The sequence below is a fragment of the Mustela putorius genome, unplaced genomic scaffold (genome assembly GCF_011764305.1).
Source record: "Mustela putorius furo isolate JIRA1106 unplaced genomic scaffold, ASM1176430v1.1 tig00003898_pilon_pilon_pilon, whole genome shotgun sequence".
Classification (NCBI taxonomy): domain Eukaryota; kingdom Metazoa; phylum Chordata; class Mammalia; order Carnivora; family Mustelidae; genus Mustela; species Mustela putorius.
Window position 1 is genome coordinate 7,773,789 of NW_025422047.1, and position 25,052 is coordinate 7,798,840.

The 25,052-nt window shown below is 45.6% G+C and overlaps 1 protein-coding gene across 2 annotated transcripts; it reads right to left on the reverse strand.

Annotated features, from left to right (window-relative positions):
* Positions 1–212: 212 nt before the first annotated feature.
* On the reverse strand, positions 213–25,001 carry PPP1R14D (protein phosphatase 1 regulatory inhibitor subunit 14D). 2 transcript variants are annotated; one of them, XM_013055426.2, is made up of 7 exons: positions 23,383–25,000; positions 22,836–22,966; positions 14,390–14,518; positions 13,583–13,861; positions 931–1,014; positions 727–759; positions 213–527 (listed from the first exon to the last, which is right to left on the reverse strand). In XM_013055426.2, the coding sequence occupies exons 4-7, from the start codon at positions 13,835–13,837 to the stop codon at positions 462–464; spliced, it is 438 nt and encodes a 145-aa protein (XP_012910880.1). In that variant the 5' UTR covers positions 13,838–13,861; positions 14,390–14,518; positions 22,836–22,966; positions 23,383–25,000; the 3' UTR covers positions 213–461. The 2 variants fall into 2 exon arrangements, with proteins under 2 accessions (XP_012910880.1, XP_004751179.1); XM_004751122.3 differs by lacking the exon at positions 14,390–14,518 and having other exon boundaries at positions 23,383–25,001.
* Between the last annotated feature and the right edge of the window lie 51 nt (positions 25,002–25,052).

Below are 25,052 nucleotides of genomic sequence, written 5' to 3' on the forward strand. Positions count from 1 at the left end.
TGTCCTAGTCTTGTGCCCTCTTTGGCCTCCAGGCCTTGCTAGATCACGGGCTCTAAAGCAGAACTGTGATCTTCTCTGAATGCTCAAGGCCAACTTGGGTAGATGGACGGAGGAGGTGTGGATAGAGCCTGGTGGCTCAGGATGCTGGCCCCCTGGTATGTCACTTTACCCTCCCCTCCCCACCCCTCAGGAAAGATATGCTGCACACTTCATTCAGCTGAGACTCCCAAAGGTTTTATCCACTTGGCTGCCAAGGAGAGTACCAGGCAACAGCCATGAACGGCTTCCAGAAAGCCCAGCTATGACTGCAAATACACTAGGAATATCCAAATGTCTCTCCTCATCTTCCACGTTCCTTGTCTGTGTTCCATGGAGCTATCACCTGTGTCCTATCAGCCCAGGATTCAAAGGTTCAGGGACAGCCTGGCATGCTGAGGCTGCTGAAGGTAGTCTCACAAGGCTTATTTCTGAGGCCGACTGAGTCTCCGGAGTTTCTTGAGTTCACTGAGCAGCTCAGAGATAAAAGGCTGAGAGAGAAACAGGGTTAAGATCAAAGCATGGGGTCACACCCACCCAATACACTGCCCTCCATAATCTCCCCTGACCCCAGAGGGGGTCTCCAGAGCTGGGGAAGAGGAAAAGGACATAGGGCTCTCAAACAGTCCTCTTCATTAGCTGCCTCCCCTCTGGGTCCCTCTTACCCCAGACCTGCAGAACATCCCTTACCTCTGTGGGGCGGGGGCAGTTTCGGAGAATAGCCTGGGTGGAAGAGAGCAAAGAGTGGGTCCCCAACCATAGCACTTTCCCACAGGCCTCCACTCAGCCCTCCCAGGAATCCTCCCCTCTGAACTGGTTCTCCCCACGCCACTCAAGAATGCAAAACCTGGCTTCCTGGGTTCCTCCCACTCTAAGCACAGCCCCACTTTCTACCTCCAAGTGAGTCTTCTGTTCCTCTGTGGATAGTTCCAAGAGAGCCTCCAGGTCAATCTCAGGCTCAGAAGGAGTGGGTTGATCCTGTTTGGGAATCACACGGAGTTCAGAGGGGCCTGGCCAGCTGGTGCTGGAGTGAAAGTCACTGTCAGGGGTTCCTCCATCTCCTATCCTGCTTCCCACTTTCAATCCATTTCCTCACCTTTCTCAAACCACCCATTCATTCTTCCATTCAGCACTTACTGAGGTCCTACTATCTTCCATCTGAAACAGAGCTAGGGTTCTTTAAAAAGAGTGCCTTTTGGGCACCTGGGTGGCTCAGTAAGTTAAGCATCCGCCTTTAGCTCAGGTCATGATCTCAGGGTCCTGGGATCGAGTCCCACATTGGGCTCTGCTCGACAGGGAGTCTGCTTCTGGCTATCACTCTCCCTCTGTGCATTTTTTCTCTCTCTCTCTCTCAAATAAATAAAATATTTTAAAAATGCCTGTTGAGGGGCGCCTGGGTGGCTCAGTGGGTTAAGCCTCTGCCTTCGGCTTAGGTCATGATCACAGGTCCTGGGATGGAGCCCCACATCGGGCTCTCTGCTCAGCAGGGAGCCTGCTTCCTCCTCTCTGCCTGCCTCTCTGCCTGCTTGTGATCTCTCTCTCTGTCAAATAAATAAATAAAATCTTTTTTTTTTTTAAAGATTTTATTTATTTATTTGACAGAGAGAGATCACAAGTAGGCAGAGAGGCAGGCAGAGAAAGAGAGAGGAGGAAGCAGGCTCCCTGCTGAGCAGAGAGCCCGATGCGGGACTCGATCCCAGGACCCTGAGATCATGACCTGAGCCGAAGGCAGCAGCTTAACCCACTGAGCCACCCAGGCGCCCCTAAATAAAATCTTTTTAAAAAATTAAAAATTTTAAAAATAAAAACGCCTGTTTAATTTCAAAAGTTAGCATATCATTGGTAAGGATATAAAATAGTACAACGGCCTTGGAAAACAGTTTGGCAGCTCTTTAAAATGTTAAATATAGAGTTATCATCTGACCCGGCAATCCCATTCCTAGATCTACCCCTGAGAGAAATGACTTGTCCACACAAATGTCTGCACATGAATATTCATAGCACTGTTACTCATAATAGCCAAAAAGTGAAAACAACACATATCTCCATCAACCAATGAATGGATAAATAAAATATCATGTAGCCATACAAAGTTACTCAGCAATAAAAGGAACAAAGCATGGATTCATGCTACAACATAGATGAATCTTGAAAACATTTTGTTAGTGAAAGTAGCCAGTTACAAAAGTCCATATGTTATATGGACATAATTTGTATGAAATGTCAAGAATAGGTAAATCCATGGAGGCACAAAGTAGATTAGTGGTTGCCCTGGGCTGGGAGTGGTGATGGTAAGGAAGGAAGTGTGACTGCTAATTGGTACAGGGTTTCTTTCTGGGGTGGTAAAATGTCCCAAAATTCAATTGTGGTTGCATAACCCTGAAGATAACTTAAAACTATTGGAAGTACACACTTTCAGTGGGTGAACTGTATGGCCTGTGAATCCTATCTCAATAAAGCGATCTTTAAAAGTTATTACAGTCAGTGAAATAATTGAATCAATACAGAGTTTATAAAATTAAAAATGAAAGAAGCTTAAGAAAATGAGATGACAGGGGCGCCTGGGTGGCTCAGTGGGTTAAGCCTCTGCCTGCAGGTCAGGTCGTGATCTCAGGGTCCTGGTATCAAGCCCCACATCGGGCTCTCTGCTCAGTGGGGAGCCTGCTTCCCCACCCTCCGCCCGCCCCACTCTGCCTGCCTCTCTGCCTACTTGTGATCTCTCTCTCAGTCAAATAAATAAATAAAACCTTAAAAATTAAAAAAAAGAAAATGAGATGACAAACCATAGACTGGGAGAAAATATTTGCAGAGGATGTATCTGATAAAGGACTATTGTTCAAGAGACAAAGAGGGGCATCTGGGTGGCTCAGTGGATTAAGTCTCTGCCTTTTACTCAGGTCATGATCTCAGGGTCCTGGGATCAAGCCCCGCATTAGGCTCTCTGTGCAGTGGGGAGTCTGCTTTCCCCTCTCTCTCTGTCTGCCTCTCTGCCTACTTGCAATCTCTGTCTCTGTGTCAAATAAATAAAATCTTTGGGAAAAAAAAAAAAGACAAAGAATTCTTGAAACTCAACAATAAGAAAGAAACCACTCAGCTGAAAAGTGGGCCAAAGATCTGAACAGATACCTCACCAAAGAAGATATGTGGATGGATGGCAAATCGCATAAGAATTGTTCAACATCCTATCTGATTAGGAAATTGCAAATTAAGACAAAAATGAGAGATACTACATACCTACCAAATAGGCAAAAAATCCAAATCCGAATGCTGGTGAGGATATGGAATGACAGGAACCTTCATTTGTTACTGGTGGTAATGCCAAATAGTACAGCCACTTTGGAAGACATTTGGCAGTTTCTAACAAAACTAAATACACTCTTACTATTTAATCTAGTGATCAAACTCCTTAATATCTATCCAAGTGAGCTGGAAACATATCTGCACAAAAAGGTGCTTACTTATAATTGCCAAAACTTGGAAGAAACCAATCTGTCCCTCAGTCGGTAAATGGATAAATCAACTGTGTACATCCCAGACAATGGAGTATTGTCCAGCACTAAAAGAAATGAGCTGTCAAGCCATGAAAAGACCTAAATGAACCATAAACATTCATAATAAGTGAAAGAAGCCAATCTGAAATTGGCCAGTCATACATACTATATGATTCTAACTACACAACATCCTGGAAAATGCAAAACTGTCAAGACAGTAAAAAGATCAGTGGGATTAAGGGGGAAAGTGGGATGAACAGGCGGAGCACAGAGGATTTTTAGGGCAGAGAAAACACTCTTTATGATACTATCAATGGTAGATACACGCCCTTACATATTTGTCCAAACCCTTGAATGTACAACACCAAAAGTGAACCCTAATATAAGCTATGGACTTTGGGTGATTTTATCAGTGTACTGCTCTAGTGGGGATGTTGATAGTGGGGGAGGCTGTGCATATGTGGGGGCCCAGGGAATAGGGGAACTCTGTACTTTCTGCTCAGCTTCCCTGTGAATCTAAAACTGCACTAAAAATTAAGTCTATTAAAAAAAAAAGATATGAATTCAATGGCCAAGTTCTAATAAACTTAGTGATTTACTGATTTGTCAAGGATTTTCTTAAGTGAAAGTGACACAGTAGTAAAGAATGTGACACTAGTGTTAGGGGTTAGTTGGACAATTAGGGTGCCCGGACAGCTAAGACAAAACTGCACTAGTCTCCCGTTTTACCACTTAGACAAGGCCACAATAGCATGCTGTCTAGCAGCCTCTGCAGAAGTGACATTTGCAAAACATCCTGAAGCCAAACAACCATAAAACATTTGTCACTGTCACGATTGAGGTAATTAGTTTCCAAAAGTCAGCCCAAAAAGACCATCAACACGTGAACAATAACCCAATAGGTAGACGGGAGCATGATCAAAGCCCTCACTGGCACACCTCAGCTGTCAGTCCACAGAGGCCCCACACTCAGGAGGTTCCAGAAAGTTCTGCAAAGAGCTTAAAAACTCCCAGGTTTGAATGCCAAAACAGCAACCCTCTTGGGTCCCCTCCCTGTTTGGGAGCTTTGTACAATTATTGCTCAATAAACTTTGCCATATTGCCCACTACTCTTCGATCTTTGTCTTCATTCTTCGAATCACCATGACCAAGAACTGTGGGCACTAAGGGAATAAAAATTTCTGTAACATTAGTACAGGTGGGTGCCACTTTCCTTCTTATTTTGAAGTGTATTTATTTAATACAATTTAATACACCCAATGTGGGGCTCAAACGCACAACCCCAAGATCAAAAGTCGCGTGCTCCTCCAACAGAACCAGCCAGTTGCCCCACTGCCACTTTCTGGATTCATGCTAAGGGCCACCACTGTTTTTGCAGTATCAGTGCAAATGTCAATACAGTGAAAAAGGCAACTGACACCTCAGCGCTATTACAAAAATAACCATGAACCATCTGAAAGGGTCACCAGAATATGCTTCAAGAACTGCTGCCTTATTCATTTTCTAATGGGTTATTCATTTTTTCTCACTAAGGAGTCTGTTTTAATTCTTCTTATTTTTTTTTTTTAAAGATTTTATTTATTTATTTGTCAGAGAGAGAGCGAGTGAGAGCGAGCACAGGCAGACAGAGTGGAAGGCAGAGTCAGAGGGAGAAGCAGGCTCCCTGCGGAGCAAGGAGCCCGATGTGGGACTCGATCCCAGGACGCTGGGATCATGACCTGAGCCGAAGGCAGCTGCTTAACCAACTGAGCCACCCAGGCGCCCCACTTCTTATTATTTTTTAAGATTTCTTTTGTTTATTTGACAGACAGAGACCACAAGTAGGCAGAGAGGTGGGGTGAAGCAGACTCCCCGATGAACAGAGAGCCCGATGTGGGGCTCGATGCCAGGACCCTGGGATCATGACCTGAATCGAAGGCAGAGGCCTTAACCCACTGAGCCATGCAAGTGCCCCTTTAATTATTATTTTTAATTATTTTTAAAAATTTTATTTATATAATTGATGGACAGTGAGAGAGGGAACACAAGTGGGGGCTGGGAGAGGGAGAAGCAGGCTTCCCATGGAGCAGGGAGCCCAAAGCAGGGGACAGGTGTCCCAGGACACCAGGACTATGACAAGAGCTTAAGGCAGATGCCCAATAACTGACTGAACCACCCATGTGCCCCAAGAAGTCTTTTTTTAAAAATTCAGATTAGCGGGGCACCTGGGTGGCTCAGTGGGTTAAAGCTCTGCCTTCGGCTCAGGTCATGATACTAGGGTCCTGGGATCGAGGTCCGCATCGAGCCCCGCATGGAGTCCCAAATCGGGCTCTCTGCTCAGCGGGGAGCCTGCTTCCCCCTTCTCTCTCTCTGCCTGCCTCTCTGCCTACTTGAGATCTCTGTCTGTCAAGTAAATAAATAAAATCTTAAAAAATAATAATAAAAATAAAAATAAAATTCAGATTAGCCCTAGCATTCATTTCACATATGATGGAAATACCATTTGTTGTTTTTAAGAATTTTTTAAATGTTTATTTATTTCTTTATTTACTTATTGAGAGAGAGAGAGAGTACAGGCAGAGGGAGGAGCAAGGGGGAGACAGAATCTCAAGCAAACTCCCTGGTGAGTGCAGAGTCCAACACAACCCTAAGATCATGACCTGAACCAAAATCAAGAATCTAAGGCTTGGGGCGCCTGGGTGGCTCAGTGGGTTAAAGCCTCTGCCTTCAGCTCAGGTCATGATCCCAGGGTCCTGGGATCAAGTCCCAAGTCGGGCTCTCTGCTCAGCAGGGAGCCTGCTTCCCTCTCTATCTCTGCCTACTTGTGATCTGTCTCTCTGTCAAATAAATAAATAAAATTAAAAAAAAAAAAAGAATCTAAGTCTTAACTGCCTGAGCTACCCAGGTGCCCCTGGAAATACAATTTATGTGTGGAGAAGGAGTTGGGGAAATACATGGTTCTATAGCTGAATGTAACTAATGGTCTTTTCCAGTGAAAAGAAATTTTGACGCGCCTTTTCCACCTCCTCCCCAGCTTCTTCTTCTCTTAATGCTTAGCGAGTTCTTCTCACACTGATTTGAATAAATATTTGATATTCACCTTTACGTTTTCTAAAGGTTTGATAATTTCACCTTTTCCTCTTGATTACTTAATCATTTAAAATCTTTTTTGACTACTATTAACATGGTACCATGAACTGGGGAACTTCAGTGAACAAAACAAAGATCCTATCCTCCAAAGGTCCACATGTTAGAGGCAGTTGTAGAGATACAACAGGAATAGATACAAAAAGTAACTAATGTGTATAATTTGTTTAAAGGTTATTTGGGAGAGCAGCAACCTGGGTAGCTTAGTCAGTTTTGCCTTTGGCTCAGGCCATGATCCCCGGGTCCTAGGATCGAGTCCCATGTAAGGCTGGCTCCCTACTCAGTGGGGAGTCTGCTTCTCCCTCTGCCTCTCTCCCTGCTTGTGATCTCTTTCACTATCTCTCTCAAATAAATAAATAAAATCCTTAAAAAAAAAAAACGGTTATTAGGGGTAACTCTTTGGATGATGTAAATTTCCTTATCTTGATTGGGGTAGTGTTATGTATGGCAAAGTGCATCCCAATGTACACTTCAGATTTTATTCTCTGTCAGTTACAACTCAAGAAAGTGGATTTTTTTAAAAAGGAAAGAAAAAAGAAAAAGAAGCCTCACCTGTCCTCTCATTCCTCCAACTGCCAACAAGTAACCGTGGTGAACAGTTTCAGTCCTTCTATGCCTTTTTAAAATAAATAGTTCTAGGGTTCTAAGTTAGCTCTTTCACCCTAAGCTCTCAACTTTCCTTTTTGCTTTCTTAGTTTCTAGCTCATCTGGTTCAGCCTTCATTCATTTAATGCATATTTACTGAGTGCATGCTATCCTCCATGTATTGTAATAAGTACTAAGGCCATAATGCAAGACAAACACAAGCCCTTGAAAAGTTTACAGTTGGGGCACCTGGGTGGCTCAGTGGGTTAAGCCGCTGCCTTCGGCTCGGGTCATGATCTCAGGGTCCTGGGATCGAGTCCCGCATCGGGCTCTCTGCTCAGCGGGGAGCCTGCTTCCTTCTCTCTCTCTGCCTGCCTCTCAGTGTACTTGTAATTTCTCTCTGTCAAATAAATAAATAAAATCTTAAAAAAAAAGAAAAGAAAAGCTTACAGTCTCCTGAAGGATACAGACAAATGAAATGGCAGTTATAATACAGAGTGATAGGGGTGCCTGGGTGGCTCAGTAGGTTAAGCCTCTGCCTTCGGCTCAGGTCATGATCTCACGGTCTTGGGATTGAGCCCCACATCAGTTCTCTGCTCGGCAGGGAGCCTGCTTCCCTGCTCTCTCTCTCTCTGCCTGCCTCTCCCGCTACTTGTGATCTCTGTCTGTCAAATAAATAAAATCTTTCAGGGCACGTGGGTGGCTCAGTGGGTTAAAGCCTCTGCCTTCAGCTCAGGTCTTGATCTCAGGGTACTGGGATCGAGCCCCACATCAGGCTCTCTGCTCAGTAGGGAGCCTGCTTCCTCCTCTCTCTCTGCCTGCCTCTCTGCCTATGTGTGATCTCTGTCTGTCAAATAAATAAATAAACTCTTTTTAAAAATAAATAAATAAACAAACAAAATCTTTCAAAAATAATAAAAATACAGAGTGATAGGCACTCTGATGAGATACTTCAAGAACACATGGAAGGGGAACATAACCAAGCCTAGGGTTCAGGAAGACTTCCTGAAGGAAGTAACTTCTAATCCGAGACCTAAAAGTTGAATAAGAGTTAACCAGATTATTTATATTTCTGGAAATGATGGAGTAACAGAGGCTGTATTTATTATCCCAACATAAGTAACCACTAAACTAGGCAAAAATATATGAACAGTGTTCAGTCATTAGACAACAGGTTCTTCACAGCTACCTGAGAGAGAAAGGAAACAGAAAAGGCAAACTCTGTAACTGCCCTGTACTTATTCCTAGAGGCAATTTCCTGACCACAGAGCAGAAAGGGAGGCCTCAAGCAGAGCACAGTGGTCTTGCCTTATTAATGTGACAGAGATCAGAGCTCAGGGTTGAGGTGGCTGGAGGTTGCTAGACACAGCTGTGGAGAGGAGGGAGTTACGAAGAAAGAGACCTCCAGAGATCTGCATAAAGGTCCTCTTGAGTCTTTCCTGAACACAAGACACACATTCATAAGGTAAACCCTCAAGAGGCCAAGCAGTGTGAGGCACCGAAGGTCCAGAGACGAACAGATCTCACACAGGACTGAGAGGCAAATCAAGGTCCACCCAGCCAGAGTGGATGGTCATCACTGATTATGCAGGAATTCAGTAGAGCCTTTACTGGGGGTTAAATTATTCTCTAGGTTAAAGGCTACTCTAGACTCAACATAACTTAAAAACAAGCTTCAGAAGGATCAAACTGAGCCACAAGTAACTAAACCACCTATTAGAACAAGGTCCAATGCTTTAAAGGAAGAAAAAAAAATCCAGTTACCCAGTAACATAAAACTCATAAAATGTCCAGTATACAAACAAAAATCACTAGTCATACCAGAAGCAGGAAATGTGGCCTATAAAGGGGAGAAAAATCAGTTAGTAGAAACTGATCCAGAAATGACAGATGGTGGAATTAGCAGATGAGGAAAACACAAACACAGTAATGAGAAAAATGAAATATATGAGAAAAAAGCCAAATGGAATATCCAGGGATGAAAAATACAATATTTTTGTAAAGATTTTATTTTTAAGTAATCTCTATATGCAGCGTGGGCCTTGAACTCACAACCTGGAGATCAGGAGTCACATGCTCTACAGACTGAGCCAACCAGGTGCCCTGAAAGATGAAATATTTTCAATGAAAAATTTACTGGATGGAGTTAACAGCATATTTGGACGTTGCCAAAAAAAGAATCAGTTCAACCTAAGGATATAGTGATAGAAACTAGCCAAGATGAAACACAGAAAGATGGGGTGCCTGGGTGGCTCAGTTGGTTAAGTGGCTGCCTTTGGCTCAGGTCATGATCTCAGGGTCCTGGAACTGAGCCCCACATCTGGCTCTCTGCTCAGTGGGAAGGCTACCTCTCTCTCCCTCTGCCTGCTGCTCTGCCTACTTGTGCTCTCTCTTTAGCAAAACAAACAAACAAATAAAATCTTTAAAAAAAAAAAGAAACACAGGGACGCCTGGGTGGCTCAGTTGGTTAAGCGGCTGCCTTCGGCTCAGGTCATGATCCCAGCATCCTGGGATCGAGTCCCACATCGGGCTCCTTGCTCGGCAGGGAGCCTGCTTCTCCCTCTGCCTCTAGCCTGCCACTCTGTCTGCCTGTGCTTGCGCTCTGTATCTCTCTCTCTCTCTAACAAATAAATAAAAAAAAGAAAGAAATAAAGAAACACAGAAAGAAAAAAACCTTGAGAGGTTGGGGAGGAAGAAGAGAACAGAGCCTTGATGACCTGTGGTGTGATACTGAGTGGTCTCACATATGTGCAGTTGGAATCCCAGAACGTGGAGGGGGAGGGGGAGGCTGAATAGTAAAGCTGCCTTCGAATTACTAGAATTCTACCTCTAAAAAAGTACAAGTCTGACCCCCCCAAAAAACCTTTTCGTACCACCTGTGATATTATCCACACGTATTTTGGATATAAGGTAGTATATTACTGAGAGTCTCTGGAGTTGAGAATATAGGCTGATATCATGATCCAAATATTCCTTCCCTAAATGTCAAACAACACTTGCTGGGCTGAACAAGTGTGTTAAATCTGTGACTTGATGTTTCATGAAGGGGTTTCCTGCCAGATGCTGCCGGACTTGACTCCATTCTCACCTTCACTCCATCCTCAGTGCCCTTCCTCCTGACCTCTCTGCCATGGGAACCAGCAGTGGAGTAAGGCCCAGGAAGGAGCTCACAAGTGTCAATTCACATATTCGTTAAGAATACTTTTTTAAGGTTGGAAGTCTAATAGATGGTTTCTTAAGATGTCACCGCATCAGAAGGGCTACATCAAAATGCCAGCGGCCACCAGAAAAAGATAGTGTCATAGAAGCTATAGGAATGTTTTCAAAACTCTGGGGTGGTCAACAGTGTACTGTGCTGATGTGTACATTACATTTAGTCCCAAGACAGTGATCGGTGACCTTGACAAGAGCTCCCAATAGAATGGTGGGAACAGAAGTCAGGTTCCGGTGGTTTGAATAGTGATAGGAAAAGGAAAGGTAAGTGGGAGTGTAGACAAATCCTTTAAGAAGTCTTGTCCTAAAGGAGACATGAAATTAGGGGTAGGAACTGAGGAGGGGCTGCATTGTTGAGCAAAAGTCTCCTTAAAATAGGGGTGCCTGGATGGCTCAGTGGGTTAAGCCTCTGCCTTCAGCTCAGCTCATGATCTCAGGGTCCTGGGATAGAGCCCTGCATCGGGCTCTCTTCTCAGTGGGGAGCCTGCTTTCCCCTCTCTCTCTGCCTGCCTCTCTGCCTACTTGTGATCTCTGTCAAATGAATAAACAAAAAAAGACTGTAAAATAAAATTTAGAAATTAAAAAAAAAAGAGTCGGGCGCCTGGGTGGCTCAGTGGGTTAAGCCGCTGCCTTCGGCTCAGGTCATGATCTCAGGGTCCTGGGATTGAGTCCCGCATCGGGCTCTCTGCTCAGCAGGGAGCCTGCTTCCTTCTCTCTCTCTCTGCCTGCCTCTCAGTGTACTTGTAATTTCTCTCTGTCAAATAAATAAATAAAATCTTTAAAAAAAAAAAAAAGAGTCTCCTTAAAATAGGAGAAACTTATGAGTGTTTATAGCCTTGCTTAGAAGCCAAATCCACACTCCACCTCTGGACAATAGGAGCACTAGGGCCCCAAGTCTGTTTTGTTGAACCCAGACTTGGTTCCTCTGAAGACTCCAAAGCAGCTTTTAAACTCAGTGAGAAGAGGGGGGGGCTCCATCAAAGTAAAGTTGGATCTCTTTAAACCAAAGTGAACAAGTAGTAATGCAAGCCTGGAACCCACAGTGCTCTCCAAGGTGAATGTGTTGAAGAGAGTCGGCTGCACGGAGACAGGCTCTATGATGGTCACTCTGTGACGGACACACTGTTGCCTCAATCTGTCCCAAGATGACCAGCCACCTGGGGCTTCCACAGCCACTTGGCTGCTTCCTGCTGAAAACAGCAGGGATTGGGAGAGGAACTGCCACCTAGCACCTTTGGACAATTGCCATGGCAACCACAGGCCAGGTATTTTATTTCGGTCATTGCCTGGGAGTGGTCCTCCCACATATCCTGTTTTCCAGTGTTATGAGCTCATTATTGTGCAGCCCTCCCCCTGCCCATTGATCTTACAAAACGAAATTCTTTGTCTAGTATCTTTCTCTGATGCCTAGAAAAATTTGCTCTGAGGTGTCTGAAATATGAGCCTTTTTATGCAAGTGCATAACAATCTGAAACTGAAACTGATCCAGGGAGGGAGGGAGCTTGCAGGCTAAAAGGGCAGTGGAGGCTGAGCAGAAGCAGGTGGAGAAAGTGTGCCTTTCCTGCTCCCAGCTCCAAAGCATCTCCCTCCCCTGCACAAGGGAGCCCAGGATGCTGCAGGGGACATGGTGGACACCTGGACCACACCAACACATGACCCAGTGAGCTTCCCAAGACAGCCTGGGCTATATGGATCATTCTTCTCCACCCCAACCGCAGCACAGCCCTTACCTGGAAGAATGACGAGCCCCTGCCCCAAAAGGAAAAGAAAGAAACAGAGTCAAGAAGGAAGAGAAAGAAAGACCAGGGTATGTAGAGGAGGACTCCTGGGCTGGTTTGGTGCAGTGGTTCTCAGCAAGCCACATACTAGAATTAACTGGAGCCAAAAAAAAAAAAAAAAAAAAAGGGACGCCTGGGTGGCTCAGTTGGTTGAGCGGCTGCCTTCGGCTCAGGTCATGATCCCAGCGTCCTGCTCAGCAGGGAGCCTGCTTCTCCCTCTGCCTCTGCCTGCCACTCTGTCTGCCTGTGCTCACTCTCTCTGACAAATAAATAAATAAAATCTTAAAAAAAAAAACAATGACAAGTGTCTGGGCCCCACCCTAATAGATATAGTCAGTTGGGGTGCAGTCAGGTCATCGGGTTTTTTCTGAAGTACTTCATGGGTGGAGAACCACTAAGCTGTTCCCCTAAGTGTCCGGGCTTTGTAGGCAGAGCCCCAGCTGCAGCTCCTGGTCTCTTGGTTTCCTAGTCGTGTGACCTTGGGCTCCTTTGTTACTCAACATCTCTAAGCTTCCATTTCCTCCATGGTAAAGCCTGTCTACCTGAGGGAGGAGTGGGGAGGACCTACACAAGGCACTGTGCCTAACAGAGTTCAGTGTTAAGAACGTTACTGTCGTTGTTGAAACAGCAGTGGTGACTACTCTAGGGTCCTGAGTTTTAGTTACCTGAGGAAGAAAGTGCCACTGTCTCGTGGCAAGGGGCAGCGACCTGACCTTTCCTCAGGGGGAGTTGAGGGTAGTCAGTCAGAGCCAGGGCTGAGAACTTATTCTAGTCCAGTGCTGTTCACTTTGAGAGGATGGAAATGTTTCTCTATCTGTGCTGACAAGATGGCAGCCACTAGCCACGTGGACTATGGGGCACTTGAAATGTGGCCAGTGTGAATGAGAGACTGAACTTGGCATTTTATTTAATTTTATTAATTTGAAAGCCAATAGCCACACATGGCTGCTAGCTAGAGTGCTAGATAATGCAGCTCTAGACCTGTAGATATTTTGAGGATGAGAGGAAGACAGAAAATAAAAAATAGCTCTTCTGTTTCACTGGAGCTTCAAAACGTCCCACAAAGAAGATACAACAGGCATTGACAGGTTCATTTTATAGATTAGGAAACTTAGTCTCAGGGATATTAAAAAAATCTGGCACAGATTTTTTGAAGAGCATTAGAGGCAGGGCAGAGCCCAGACCAGAGGGAGGCGGATTTCGGGACTGCGAATCTATCGTCAGCAGTTGGGAGACGCTTTCTCTCTATGGGAGCATCTCACATTGGCCCTCCAGCTCCTCCTGCGGTCTCCCGGCAGGCTCTCTCCTGGGCACCCAGTGTCCTCCCCCCACCCCTGGCATCGTGTCTCTCACCTGGAAGAGCTCCTGAACTTTCGCGTCCACCCACTGCTCCATCTCCAGCCAGCGCTGGAGCTGCCCCCGGTCGTACTTCACCGTCAGCCGGCTGGGTCTCCGGGACCTGGACACTTTGGAGGGGTCGGCGTGGGACTTTGATTCTGAGTCTGTGGATGACGTCCTCCTCCTCCCAGAAGTCCAGTGGACTTTCTTACTCGAGTTCTCCCCATCGGGGTTGGGAGATGTGCAGGAAGCAGGGCTTGAGGACCGCATGGAAGGAATGGCGTGAGCCAGGACCTGGGAAAAACTGCCAGTCAGAGCAGGGGTGCCAAGGAAGTGAGGAGCTGAACAGAGGGAAAGGCCAGCAGGGAAGAAAGGAAGGGGGAAAGAGGGAGGGCCAAGGCTCCAGGAAGGGCGGAGGGTCAAAGATCAATAGGGCTTTCTCTGGTGCTGGGAATGCCCATCTCCTAGCTCCTTGCTGCCACTGAGTGGCATGCCCGAGCTGTGCCCCAGGCTTTTTGCAGCTGCTGGAGCCCAAAGTGATTTCAACCTCAGATAAGCAATGGTCAAGAACATGCCATGCCTTGGGAGGAAGAAGAGATGCTCTGGTCCTGCGGGGTGCAGGGCTCTGATCTGTGCTCTATGGCCAGTTGTGAAACAGGACTGGAGTCACAGTCACCTGAGAGCCCTCAGCATCCCATCTTCCTGGGACTAGATCCACCTGGGCCCTGAGGAGCTGCAGTCAGATGGATCCTGCAGGAGCAAGGTCCCCAACTGGTAGGTGCTCTTGCTCAGAGTGGAGCACTGGCAGGGGCAAAGTCTCACCAGGGGTAGTTAGACGAATGGTTCTCTCTGGGCCTCGTCAGGTCAGGACCCTCTTGTGTCTGGGCATGTCTGATTGTGAGCTGCCTTATGGATATGGAAGGAAAGAGGTGCTCCTCTGTCAGCCTGGCCCTGTGCTTGCAAAGATAAATTAATCAAGCTCGTCCCCCATGCAAGTTCCCCAGAGGCAACTGCTTGGGAAGCCATGTTTATCATCGCATGACCCTCCCCCCCTGACTCAGGTCCTTCTTGACACAAAGGAAACCTGCAGACCTAACTTTTACCCTGGTAATGAGACTAATAGCTCATACAGTACTTGCATTCTAAAGGAAGCGTATGTTTGTTCAGTCTTTTTTAACAAATTTTTTTTTTTTTTTTTTTAAGAGAGAGAGAATGAGAGTCTGAGCAGGAGGGGCAGAGGAAAAGGAAGACAGAATCGACAGAATCCCCGTTGACTGTGGAGCCTGATGCGGGGCTCCATCCCAGGACCTTGAGATCACCACCCAGTCGAAATCAAGAGTCAGACACTCAACTGATTGCACTAGCCAGGTGCCCTGTAACAAAAAATTTCTAAAAGCTTTTTACAAAAGTTACAGAAGAAACACTGTCATTTTTTAAAAAGATAAACAGTTCAGAACAACAAATGAAAAATGGAAGTTTCTCTGCTCTCCCCAGCCCCACTCCCCAGATGCAACCCCACCAACAGCTTCTGTTTTTAATTCTCCAGTAATCACCACTTGTCCCTTTGTATAATATATTTGTCCAGTCTAGACAGTATCTCTTGTCTTCTCCCTATGAAGAATGGGAAATTAACTTTGTCATCCCCCTTTACTTTCTACATTCCAATATTTGTTTATAAATTTCTTTTTAGGTCTTGCAATAGTTGCCTTTAAAATGCTGAGTTTCAGGGTACCTGGTAGCTCAGTCAGTTAAGTGTTTGCCTTTGGCTCAGGTCATGGTCCTGGGGTCCTGGGAGTGAGCCCCATGTGGGGCCCCCAGCTCAGTGGGGAGCCTGCTTCTCCCTCCCCCCAACCGCTTGTGCTCTCTCTTGCGCTATTTCTCTCTCTCTCTCAAATAAATAAATAAAATCTTTAAAATTCAAATAAAATAGGGACGCCTGGGTGGCTCAGTTGGTTGGGCAGCTGCCTTCAGCTCAGGTCATGATCCCAGCGTCCTGGGATCGAGTCCCACATGGGGCTCCTTGCTCAGCAGGGAGCCTGCTTCTCCCTCTGCTTCTGCCTGCCATTCTGTCTGCCTGTGCTCGCTCTCTCTCCCTCTCTCTGACAAATAAATAAAATCTTTTAAAAAAATAAAAAATAAAAATAAAAAATAAAAATCAAATAAAATATTGAGTTTCTGTTTCCAATGTATCAACTAAAACCATCATACACTGACTCCTGAAAAAGAGCTTTAGATAATAGCCAACAGATGAGCCTTTTTCTTTCTAAGATTTATTTATTTGAAAGGGAGGGTGAACACTCTATGAGATCATGACATGAGCCAAAACCAAGAGTCAGACGCTTAACTGACTGAGCCACTCAGGCGCCTCTAATAGAAGAGTCTTTAATAATGAAAAACGTTGGGGCTCTAAGTTAACAGAGGCGGAGAGATGTTTGAGGGCTGCACCCCAACAAAGCAGCCTGGAAAAGCCCAGACTTTGGAGGAAGGCTGACAGATCTGAGTTCAAACTCAGCTTTTTACCCTGTTTTGCAAAGTTTTATAACCTTCACATTCCACAACCTCTTTGAGTCCATTTTCTCATCTGCCACATAGGGTTTGGAGGGAAGATTAAATGAGTTAATATATGTAAATATGATGTCCAAAACAGAGTTCCTTCTCAAGAGACATCCATTCCTTTCCTTTAAAAAAAAAAAATTTATTTATTTGACACAGAGGATGAGAGATCACAAGCAGGCAGAGAGGCAGGCAGAGAGAGAGGGGGAAGCAGTCTCCCCCCCCCTTTTTTTTAATTTGTTTAAGATTTTATTTATTTATTTGACAGAGAGAGCACAAGGAGAGGGAGCAGCAGGGCAGAGGGAGTGGGAGAAGCAGGCTCCCCACAGGGTAGGGAGCCTGATGCCAGGCTCCATCCCAGGACCCTGAGATCATGACCTGAGCCGAAGGCAGACACTTAACTGAGTGAGCCACCCAGGTGCCCCTATTCCCTTTCTTTGCCTTCTCATTCTCTGCCTTCCTAGTGAGGCTCTGTCTGCCAAAGGCTTGCTGAGGGTTTTCTCTGCAGTGGTTTCATTTCTGGGCCTCTGTGGGAGAGAGTGGAAATGAGCAGCAGTGGGGAGGCCTCTAAAATGTAGCCTCAGTCATTAAGTGTCTGCCTTCTGCTCAGGTCAATGTCCCACGGTCCTAGGATCAAGCCCCACATGGGGCTTCCCTGCTCCACTGGGAAGCCCGCTTCTCCTTCTCCCACTCCCTCTGCTTGTGTTCCCTTTCTTGTCATGTCTCTGTCAAATAAATAAATAAAATCTTTGGGGCCCCTGGGTGGCTCAATGGGTTAAGGCTCTGCCTTTGGCTCGGGTCATGATCTCAGGGTCCTGGGATAGAGCACCCCATTGCTCTCTGCTGAGCAGGGAGCCTGCTTCTCTCTCTCTCTCTCTCTCTCTCTCTCTGCCTGCCTCTCTGCCTACTTGTGATCTCTCTGTCAATTGAATAAATAAAATCTTTTAAAAATAAATAAATAAATAAATAAATAAATAAATAAACTGACAGACTCTTTAATAAATAAATGATCAAATGTAGCCTGTAGACTCAGGTGTTACTTTGATGACCATTACACTCTGTGCGGGGCAGGTATTATTATTCTCATTCCCTCCGTCTTCCGTTTCCTGTCTTGTGAAAAGTTCAGGAGCACTTTCAGGAAAAGGAACCAGATAGGAAGACTCAATGGATTTTGTTCATTCATTAACTCATTCACTTAATAACAAAGATTTTAGGAGGTCCTATAGTAGGCCAAACATTATGCTCAGGCCTGGGGATTGGCAATCCAAAAGAAACTCTGTCCCCACCTTCATGGAACTTACAGTGGAGTGTAAAAATAAACCAATGTTAATCAACTAAGCAAAGAAATGTAAAGCTGCAACTGTATTTAGTAATCTGAAAAAAAAAAAAAGGTAAAAGGTGCTCTAAGAATGTCTACTGAGAATGTGACCCAGCAAGTGGTAACAGTTTGAACTGAGTTCTGAAGGATGCATAGGAGTTAACTAGGCACAGGGACCAGCAGGAGTGGATCTGGCAGAAGTCAGAGCAAATGCAAAAGCCCTATGGCAGGAGGGAAATGTTGAATACAAGGATTAAAAGGTCAATGGGACTGTAACAGAGAGAAAGGAGGGAAACACAGTCATGAGGCAGAAAGGGTGGAGGTAATCTACACAGGGCCCTGTGATCCACATTAAGGAATTTTGTCTCTCTCCTAAGCACATTGGGAGTCACAGCAAAATCTTGAGCAACAGTGGTGGGATAGGCTGACACGTTCAGATTTAAATTTTCAAAATCTCACCCTGCCGGTTAAATAGAGAATCAGAGGGTACAGAAAGTCTGAAGGAGATCAGTTAGGAGACCACTGCTGTAGGGCTTGACTGGGGGAGGTAGTATTGTCAGTAGTGAGAAGGGGACAGTGCAGAACTACTTAGGGGGTACTATTTAATAGAACTTGGTAATGGAATGGGGACACAACATAGGCAAACTTCATAGATGCCCATACAGGGACACAGACAGGTTCACACATGGAGCTTTTGTGAGCCTGTTTCCTCATCTGTAAACTGAAGGCTGGGGAGATTTTGCAAGAGCATGAAGAATGGCCCCTGTGAACCTCAATGGCACACAAATGAGTTACGCCCATTGTGTATGTGTAAGGCTCTTTATTAACATTCTTCCATTTCTGCACTCACACACATCTCACTGGCCTATGCATGTCACCATTAATCAATTAGTTTGCCCAAGATAAGGGAATCATGCCCTGAGATAACATGGAAAGAAAAAAGCACCAAGACCTCAGGGCCACGTCAGGATGGGCAAACAAAGAGGGTGCCGGCCTGGGCAGAGGTAAGGGTGTCTGTCTGCCCTGCTCCCTGGCTTGACCTAGGTCCAGTGGTGGGATAAAATAGGCCACGGGCAGACACCATCAGAACAACACTGCTCTTAAATGCGTCTTCTTTGGGGCGCCTGGGTGGCTCAGTCGGTTAAACATCTGGATCGAGCCCTGGCATTGGGCTCCCTGCTCCGCAAGGAGCTTCCTTGGGCCTCCTTCTCCCTTTGCCTCTGCTGCTTCCCCTGCTTGTGTGCTCTCTCTCAAATAAATAAAATCTTTTTTAAAAATGTCTCTTCTAGGGGTGCCTGGGTGGCTCAGTGGATTAAAGCCTCTGCCTTCGGCTCAGGTCATGATCCCAGAGTCCTGGGATTGGGCCCCACATTGGGCTCTCTGCTCAGCGGGGAGCCCGCTTCCCCCTCTCTCTGCCTCTCTCTCTGCCTACTTGTGATCTCTCTCTCTCTCTCTGTCAAATAAATAAATAAAATCTTTAAAAAAAATGCCTCTTCTAGGGGCACCTGTGTGGCTTGGTGTGTTAAAGCCTCTGCCTTCAGCTTGGGTCATGATGCCAGAGTCCTGGGATCTAGCCCCGCATTAGGCTCTCTGCTCGGCGAGGAGCCTGCTTCCCTTCCTCTCTCTGCCTGCCTCTGCCTGCTTGTGATCTCTGTCTGTCAAATAAATAAATAAAATCTTTAAAAATTAAAAAATTAAAAAAAATAAAAATGCCTCAGGGCGCCTGGGTGGCTCAGTGGGTTAAAGCCTCTGCCTTCGGCTTGGGTCATGATCCCAAGGTCATGAGATCCAACCCCACGTCGGGCTCTCTGCTCAGCAGGGAGCCTGCATCCCCCTCTCTCTGTCTGCCTCTCTGCCTGCTTGTGATCTCTCTCTCTCTGTCAAGTAGATAAATAAAATCTTAAAAATAAAAAAAATTAAAAAATAAAAATGCCTCTTCTTGGGGTGCCTGGGTAGTTCATGGGTTAAGCCTCTGCCTTCAGCTCAGGTCATGGTCTCAGGATCCTGGAATGGAGCCCCGCATTGGGCTCTCTGTTCAGTGGGGAGCCTGCTTCCCCCTCTCTCTCTGCCTGCCTCTCTACCTGCTTGTGATCTCTCCCCGTGTCAAATAAATAAATAAAATCTTTTTTTAAAATGCCTCTTTCTTTCCTTCTCTTATTAAAAATGTTTATTTATAGGGGAGCCTGGATGGCTTAGTCAGCAGAGCATGCAACTCTTGATTTCAGGATCATGAGTTCAAGCTCAATGTAGGATGTAGAGATTACTTTAAATTATTTTTTTAGTTTTTTTTTTTTAAAGGTTTTATTTATTTATTTGACAGAGAGAAATCACAAGTAGATAGAGAGGCAGGCAGAGAGAGAGAGAGGGAAGCAGGCTCTCTGCTGAGCAGAGAGCCCGATGCGGGACTCGATCCCAGGACTCCGAGATCATGACCCGAGCCGAAGGCAGCGGCTTAACCCACTGAGCCACCCAGGCGCCCCTTTAGTTTTTTATTATAAAAGAAAAACATGGGGGTGCCTGGGGGGCTCAGTGGGTTAAAGCCTCTGCCTTCAGCTCAGGTCATGATCCCAGGGTCCTGGGATCGAGCCCCGCATCGGGCTCTCTGCTGAGCAGGGAGCCTACTTCCCCCCTCTCTCTGCCTGTCTCTCTGCCTACTTGTGATCTCTGTCAAATAAATAAATAAAATCTTAAAAAAAGAAAAAAGAAAAACATGTTTATTTCTAAGTTTTCTAAAACATTAAAAATTCCCCACAATCCCACCACATAAAAACCACCACTGCTAACTGATATTCTGGCAAACTTCCTTTCAGTCTTTTTTCTATGCGTATATAACATAGTTGAGAAAATGCTAATACATAATATATAGTTATTAGGGAAACTTTAAAAGCCATTATTGTGGGCGCCTGGGTGGCTCAGTGGGTTAAGCCGCTGCCTTCGGCTCAGGTCATGATCTCAGGGTCCTGGGATGGAGTCCCTCATCAGGCTCTCTGCTCAGCAGGGAGCCTGTTTCCTCCTCTCTCTCTCTGCCTGCCTCTCTGCCTACTTGTGATGTCTCTCTGTCAAATAAATAAATAAATAATCTTAAAAAAAATACATTATTGTTATTATTCAGGAAATAAGTTTAAAAAAGACATGTTTGTTGTAGAAAATTTTTAAATATAGATTTAAAAAGAAAAATATAAATGATATGTCTGGTGTATTTATTTTCCATTTTTCATAGAGCTTTGCTTGTTTTAAATTTTAATGAAGTTAGATTATTTTGTAACATAAGCATGCTGTTTGATAATTTAATATCTTTTGCATACCTTTTGTATCACTAAGTAGTTTTGTACATTGCTTTTTCTTTTCAAGATTTATTCATTTGAGAGAGAAAGAGTGTAAATGTGTGCATGCGAGCAGGGGGTGGGGGTAGGCAAAGGGAGAGGGAGAGAATCTTAGGCAGACTCCCCACTGAGCATGGAGCCCGATGTGGGACTCAATCCTACCACATGAGATCACGACCTGAGCCAAAATCAAGAGTCCTATGCTTAAGGGACTCAGCCGCCCAGGTGCCCCTATATATATCTTTTTTTGACACTACAGAGTTTAAAAGTTTGGACCATGACTCAGAGTAACGAATTCATTTACTATCACAATGTACACATATACAAACATGAAATGGAAATTTCTTATAAAGCAAAACTTACCTTTCCTCTGATATTTTCTTTTTTGTTGTCTGTTTTGTTTTTTGTTTTTTCCCCCTCTGATACTTTCAAACTGATTTCATTTTATTTTTTCAAATGCTGACAGCAAGTCAGTTTGTTTTTAAGATTCACTAATGGATTTCAACCCGTTCTCTTAGCAGCAATTCCATGATATAGTTACTCAATCCCCTGTTATTAGATATACGGACTGCTACCAATTTCTTGCCATTATAAATAACTCTGTTCTAAACATCCTTGTAACTATGCCTTTGTTAGAATTCCATGATTTTTCTTTTCCTTAAGAGAAATTTCTAGAGGTGAAACGACAAGGACAAAGGATGTATAAAATTTTAGGGGAGGTTAATATTTATGGTCATACTAGCTCCTTGGAAAGTTGTACCAAATAAACTGTTTATAGTTTGATATCCTAATTTTTTCAGTTAATGAATGTTAGTTATATATTGCTGCGTAACAAATTACCCCCAAATTTTGCAGCTTACAACAGTAAGTATTTACTCTATCACCGTTGTAACAGGTGGCTTAACTGGCTCGCCTGGGTCAGGGATTCTCAGAAGGCTGCAAGTCAGCTGCTGGTCGGGGCTGTTGGTCAGAGACATTAGTTCCTTGCCACAAGGACCTCTCTAGAGAACGACTCGCCACATGACAGCTAGCTTCCACTAGAGCCAGGGCACTGAGAGGAGAATGGCGGCAAGCAAGACAGAAGTCACAGTCTTTCTGCAGTCTAAACCAGGAAGTGACATCCTGAGACTTTTGCTGTATTCTACTCACCAGAAGCCAGTCACTAGGCCCAGCCACACTCAAGGGGAGAGGGTTACATAAAGGCATGAATACTGTAGGTCTGGACCACTGCTGGCCATTTAGAGGCCCCCTATCACACTGGAATATTGTAGGAGCTGACACTAGAAGAATTCTTTTAAAATGCCCCTTTTAGGCATCATCTGAGAGAACCTGTCTCCTTTAAATAAAGACTGAACCAATGACAGCGGCCTCACCTTGAAAAGAATTACATTACTGGGGCTCCTGGGTTGCTCAGTGAGTTAAAGCCTCTGCCTTCGGCTCAGGTCATGATCTCAGGGTACTGGGATCGAGCCCCACATTGGGCTCTTTGCTCAGCAGGAAGCCTGCTTCCTCCTCCTCTCTCTCTCTCTCTCTCTCTCTCTCTGCCTACTTGTGATCTCTGTCAAATAAATAAATAAAATCTTTTTTTTTTTTAAAGAAAAACATTACTTTCCCCAAAATTCCTGATGAAAATTTGTTGGTTCTGCATTATCAAGAGAAGTCATGGGCTTTGACTTAGATCATTAAAACTGGAATTTTATTTAGGGGCACGTTAGTGGCTCAGGCGGTTAAGCATCGGACTCTTGGTTTCAGCTCACATCATGATCTCAGGGTCCTGGGATCCTGCCACACATCAGGCTCTGAGCTCCGCAGGGAGTCAGTCAGCTTAAAGAGTCTCTCCCTCAGCACCTCCTCACCGCCCCACTCACAAACATCCTCTCTGTCTCTCTCAAATAAGTAAGTCTTTACAAAAAACCGAACTGAAATTTATAAAATGTATTGTTTATGGATCATTAATTAGAACTAAAATTTACTCTATAAATGTATTAACCCTCTATTTCAATTATTATTGTCACACAACGAACCACCCCAAAATGTAAAGGTGTAAAACAAAACAGCCTGTAAATTTACTTACCATTCTGCATCTTGGGAGGGGCTTGGCAGGTGCAGTCAGTCTCTGCCAGCCAGCTCAACTGGAGATGAGGAGGGAAGATGGCTTCACACAGCTACTCAGCAGGGACGGGGAGCTGGGATATGGCTGCACTCCTGGTAGTGGGAAAGTGCAGTTTTTGATGTCAGAGAGACTTGGAATAAAATTCTGGCTCTGTTACTTTTTGCAGGTAACATTTACTGGGCATTCATGGTAGCAAATATTTAATCTGTGTTAACTCATTTAAGCCTCCTAATAACCTATGAAGCCCCACATTGTATGCAAGGAAACCAAAGCACAGAGAGGCTAACTAATTTACCAAAGGCCACACAGAGAATAAATGGCAGATGATAAATAAACCCAGGGACCTGAGTCTAAAGCCCACCAACTCAACCCCTATCCAGCCTTGCTTCCCACTCTTTGTTCTGTGATCTCAGTGAAGCTAGTGAACTTCTCTGCAAAGTGGAAACTGTTCTGAGTTCCTGTGAGCATTAGTAATCATCTCTGTCGAGTGTGCTGGTTAGTGTCTTACCTCAAGGCGATTTGCTCACCACTTGAAAATGAGTTTTTTTGCTTCAGGCAAGTTAAATTCTGTGGTGAGGGCAGAAGGGCCAGCTGAAGTCAAAGCTGCAAGTGCTGTAAAGTCCAGGGTTTAGGCACTAAAGCAATGGAATTGGTTTACCTAGATGTCAATCCTCACTCTGCAACCTGCCACATTACCTGTCACAACCTGCCTGTTCATCTGTATATTGGGGATAAAAATAATACCTGCTTTCTTGGTCTGAGTATATGGGGCAATGTTGGGAAGTGCTCAGGAACCTAAGGGTTTGGGCACTGTCAGTGCTTGATGAATATAGGTTTTCATAATGGTGTGGATGGATGTAATGATCAATCTATGGTTATGTAATGTTAACATAGGTAATAGTCTCCTGTGTTAGGATTCTTGTGTGTATAGTGTACTGGGAAGGCAAAAATCGACTCACAACAAAATCCTTTCTTCCCAGTAACTGCACAATCATTTGCTTCACTCCCAGCATAACATCCTTGCCCTACATCCACTGTGCTGGGGGCAGTGGGAGAAAAGCAGAAAATTCAAAGAAGGGGGACAGACCCCAGATTCCCATCCCAACACCCAGAAGGTAGACAGCTGGGGGATATTGCAGTTCAGCCAGAAAAATGATCAACAGGTTGGCTACAGGACTTAGTAGGTAAAGCTGCTCTACATGAGAAATTAGGAAGAATGTTCCACTGGGTGGGGTTTATTAAGTCCTTGTGAAAAGGTGTGGAATCTCTTTTTTGGGAGAGCATTAAGAGGACCCGTCTTGCTCTGCAGGAATAGTCTTTAAGAGGAGTTCTTCACTCTCGGCTTCAAGGAGCTCACGGTTCTGTGAACGTCATTATCTAAACTACTTTGGTGAGCTGGAATCTCTAGCTTTCGAGGATGGCATTCTGCAGGAAGAGAATGGCCAGCTCTTGACCAGGAACAGCTTCTTCGTGGGAGAGAAGAGGGAACCTGTGCTCCAGGGGACGAGGCAGCAGACCACTGAGCTAAGAGGGACTCAGCTCCGACGGCGACCTGAACGTAAGCCTTGATACACCGTATGGAAGGGCCTCGAACGCAAGGAAGCCACGGCAGGTCCCGCAGGGAAGCGTGGAAGAGGGAATTGCCTCAGTTGCTCACTCTGGCAGAAAGGAGGGCTTCCCGGAGCTGACTAGGGCGGTGACGCTGGAACGTCATCCCGGATTCCAGTTATCTAAGGTGCAACCCCACAGCTTCGGGGGATCTCTTCCCGCCACGAGATGGAAATGATTTCCCGAGGGCTGACGACACCCGCCAAATCGTCTGCATCGGGCTTTCCCCGGTTTCTCCTCCCCCAGTCCCTTCACCAGCGCCTCAGGCCTGACTGGGAATGACGGCCCCGACCGGAAAGGGAAGCCGGAGGCAGCCGCCCCGGGGCGCCCGACCCCCGAATGGGCGACCTCGCTGCAGCGTCCCGCCGGCGTCCGGGATCTGGCTGTACTTCTGGGGCGCAGGACCCCGCCGCGAGCCTGGACTCGGCGGAGCGGACGTAGAGCAGGCCGGAGGGGCGCCGCTCAGAGCCCCCGCGGGGAGCAGTCCGCGCGGGAGAGTCGGGGGCCGCGGGGCGGCGGTTCCTTGAGGCTCGGCGGGGCTGGGCTGGCGGAGCGCACCGGGCGTGGGCG

Excerpts from the sequence above, each read along its gene's own strand:
- PPP1R14D (XM_004751122.3), bottom strand. Across the intron at positions 1,015-13,582 it reads AAGTTCAGGAGCTCTTCCAG|GATCAACCCACTCCTTCTGA; the intron begins GTGAGAGACACG and ends ATTCCCAAACAG. Across the intron at positions 760-930 it reads AACAGAAGACTCACTTGGAG|GCTATTCTCCGAAACTGCCC; the intron begins GTAGAAAGTGGG and ends TCTTCCACCCAG.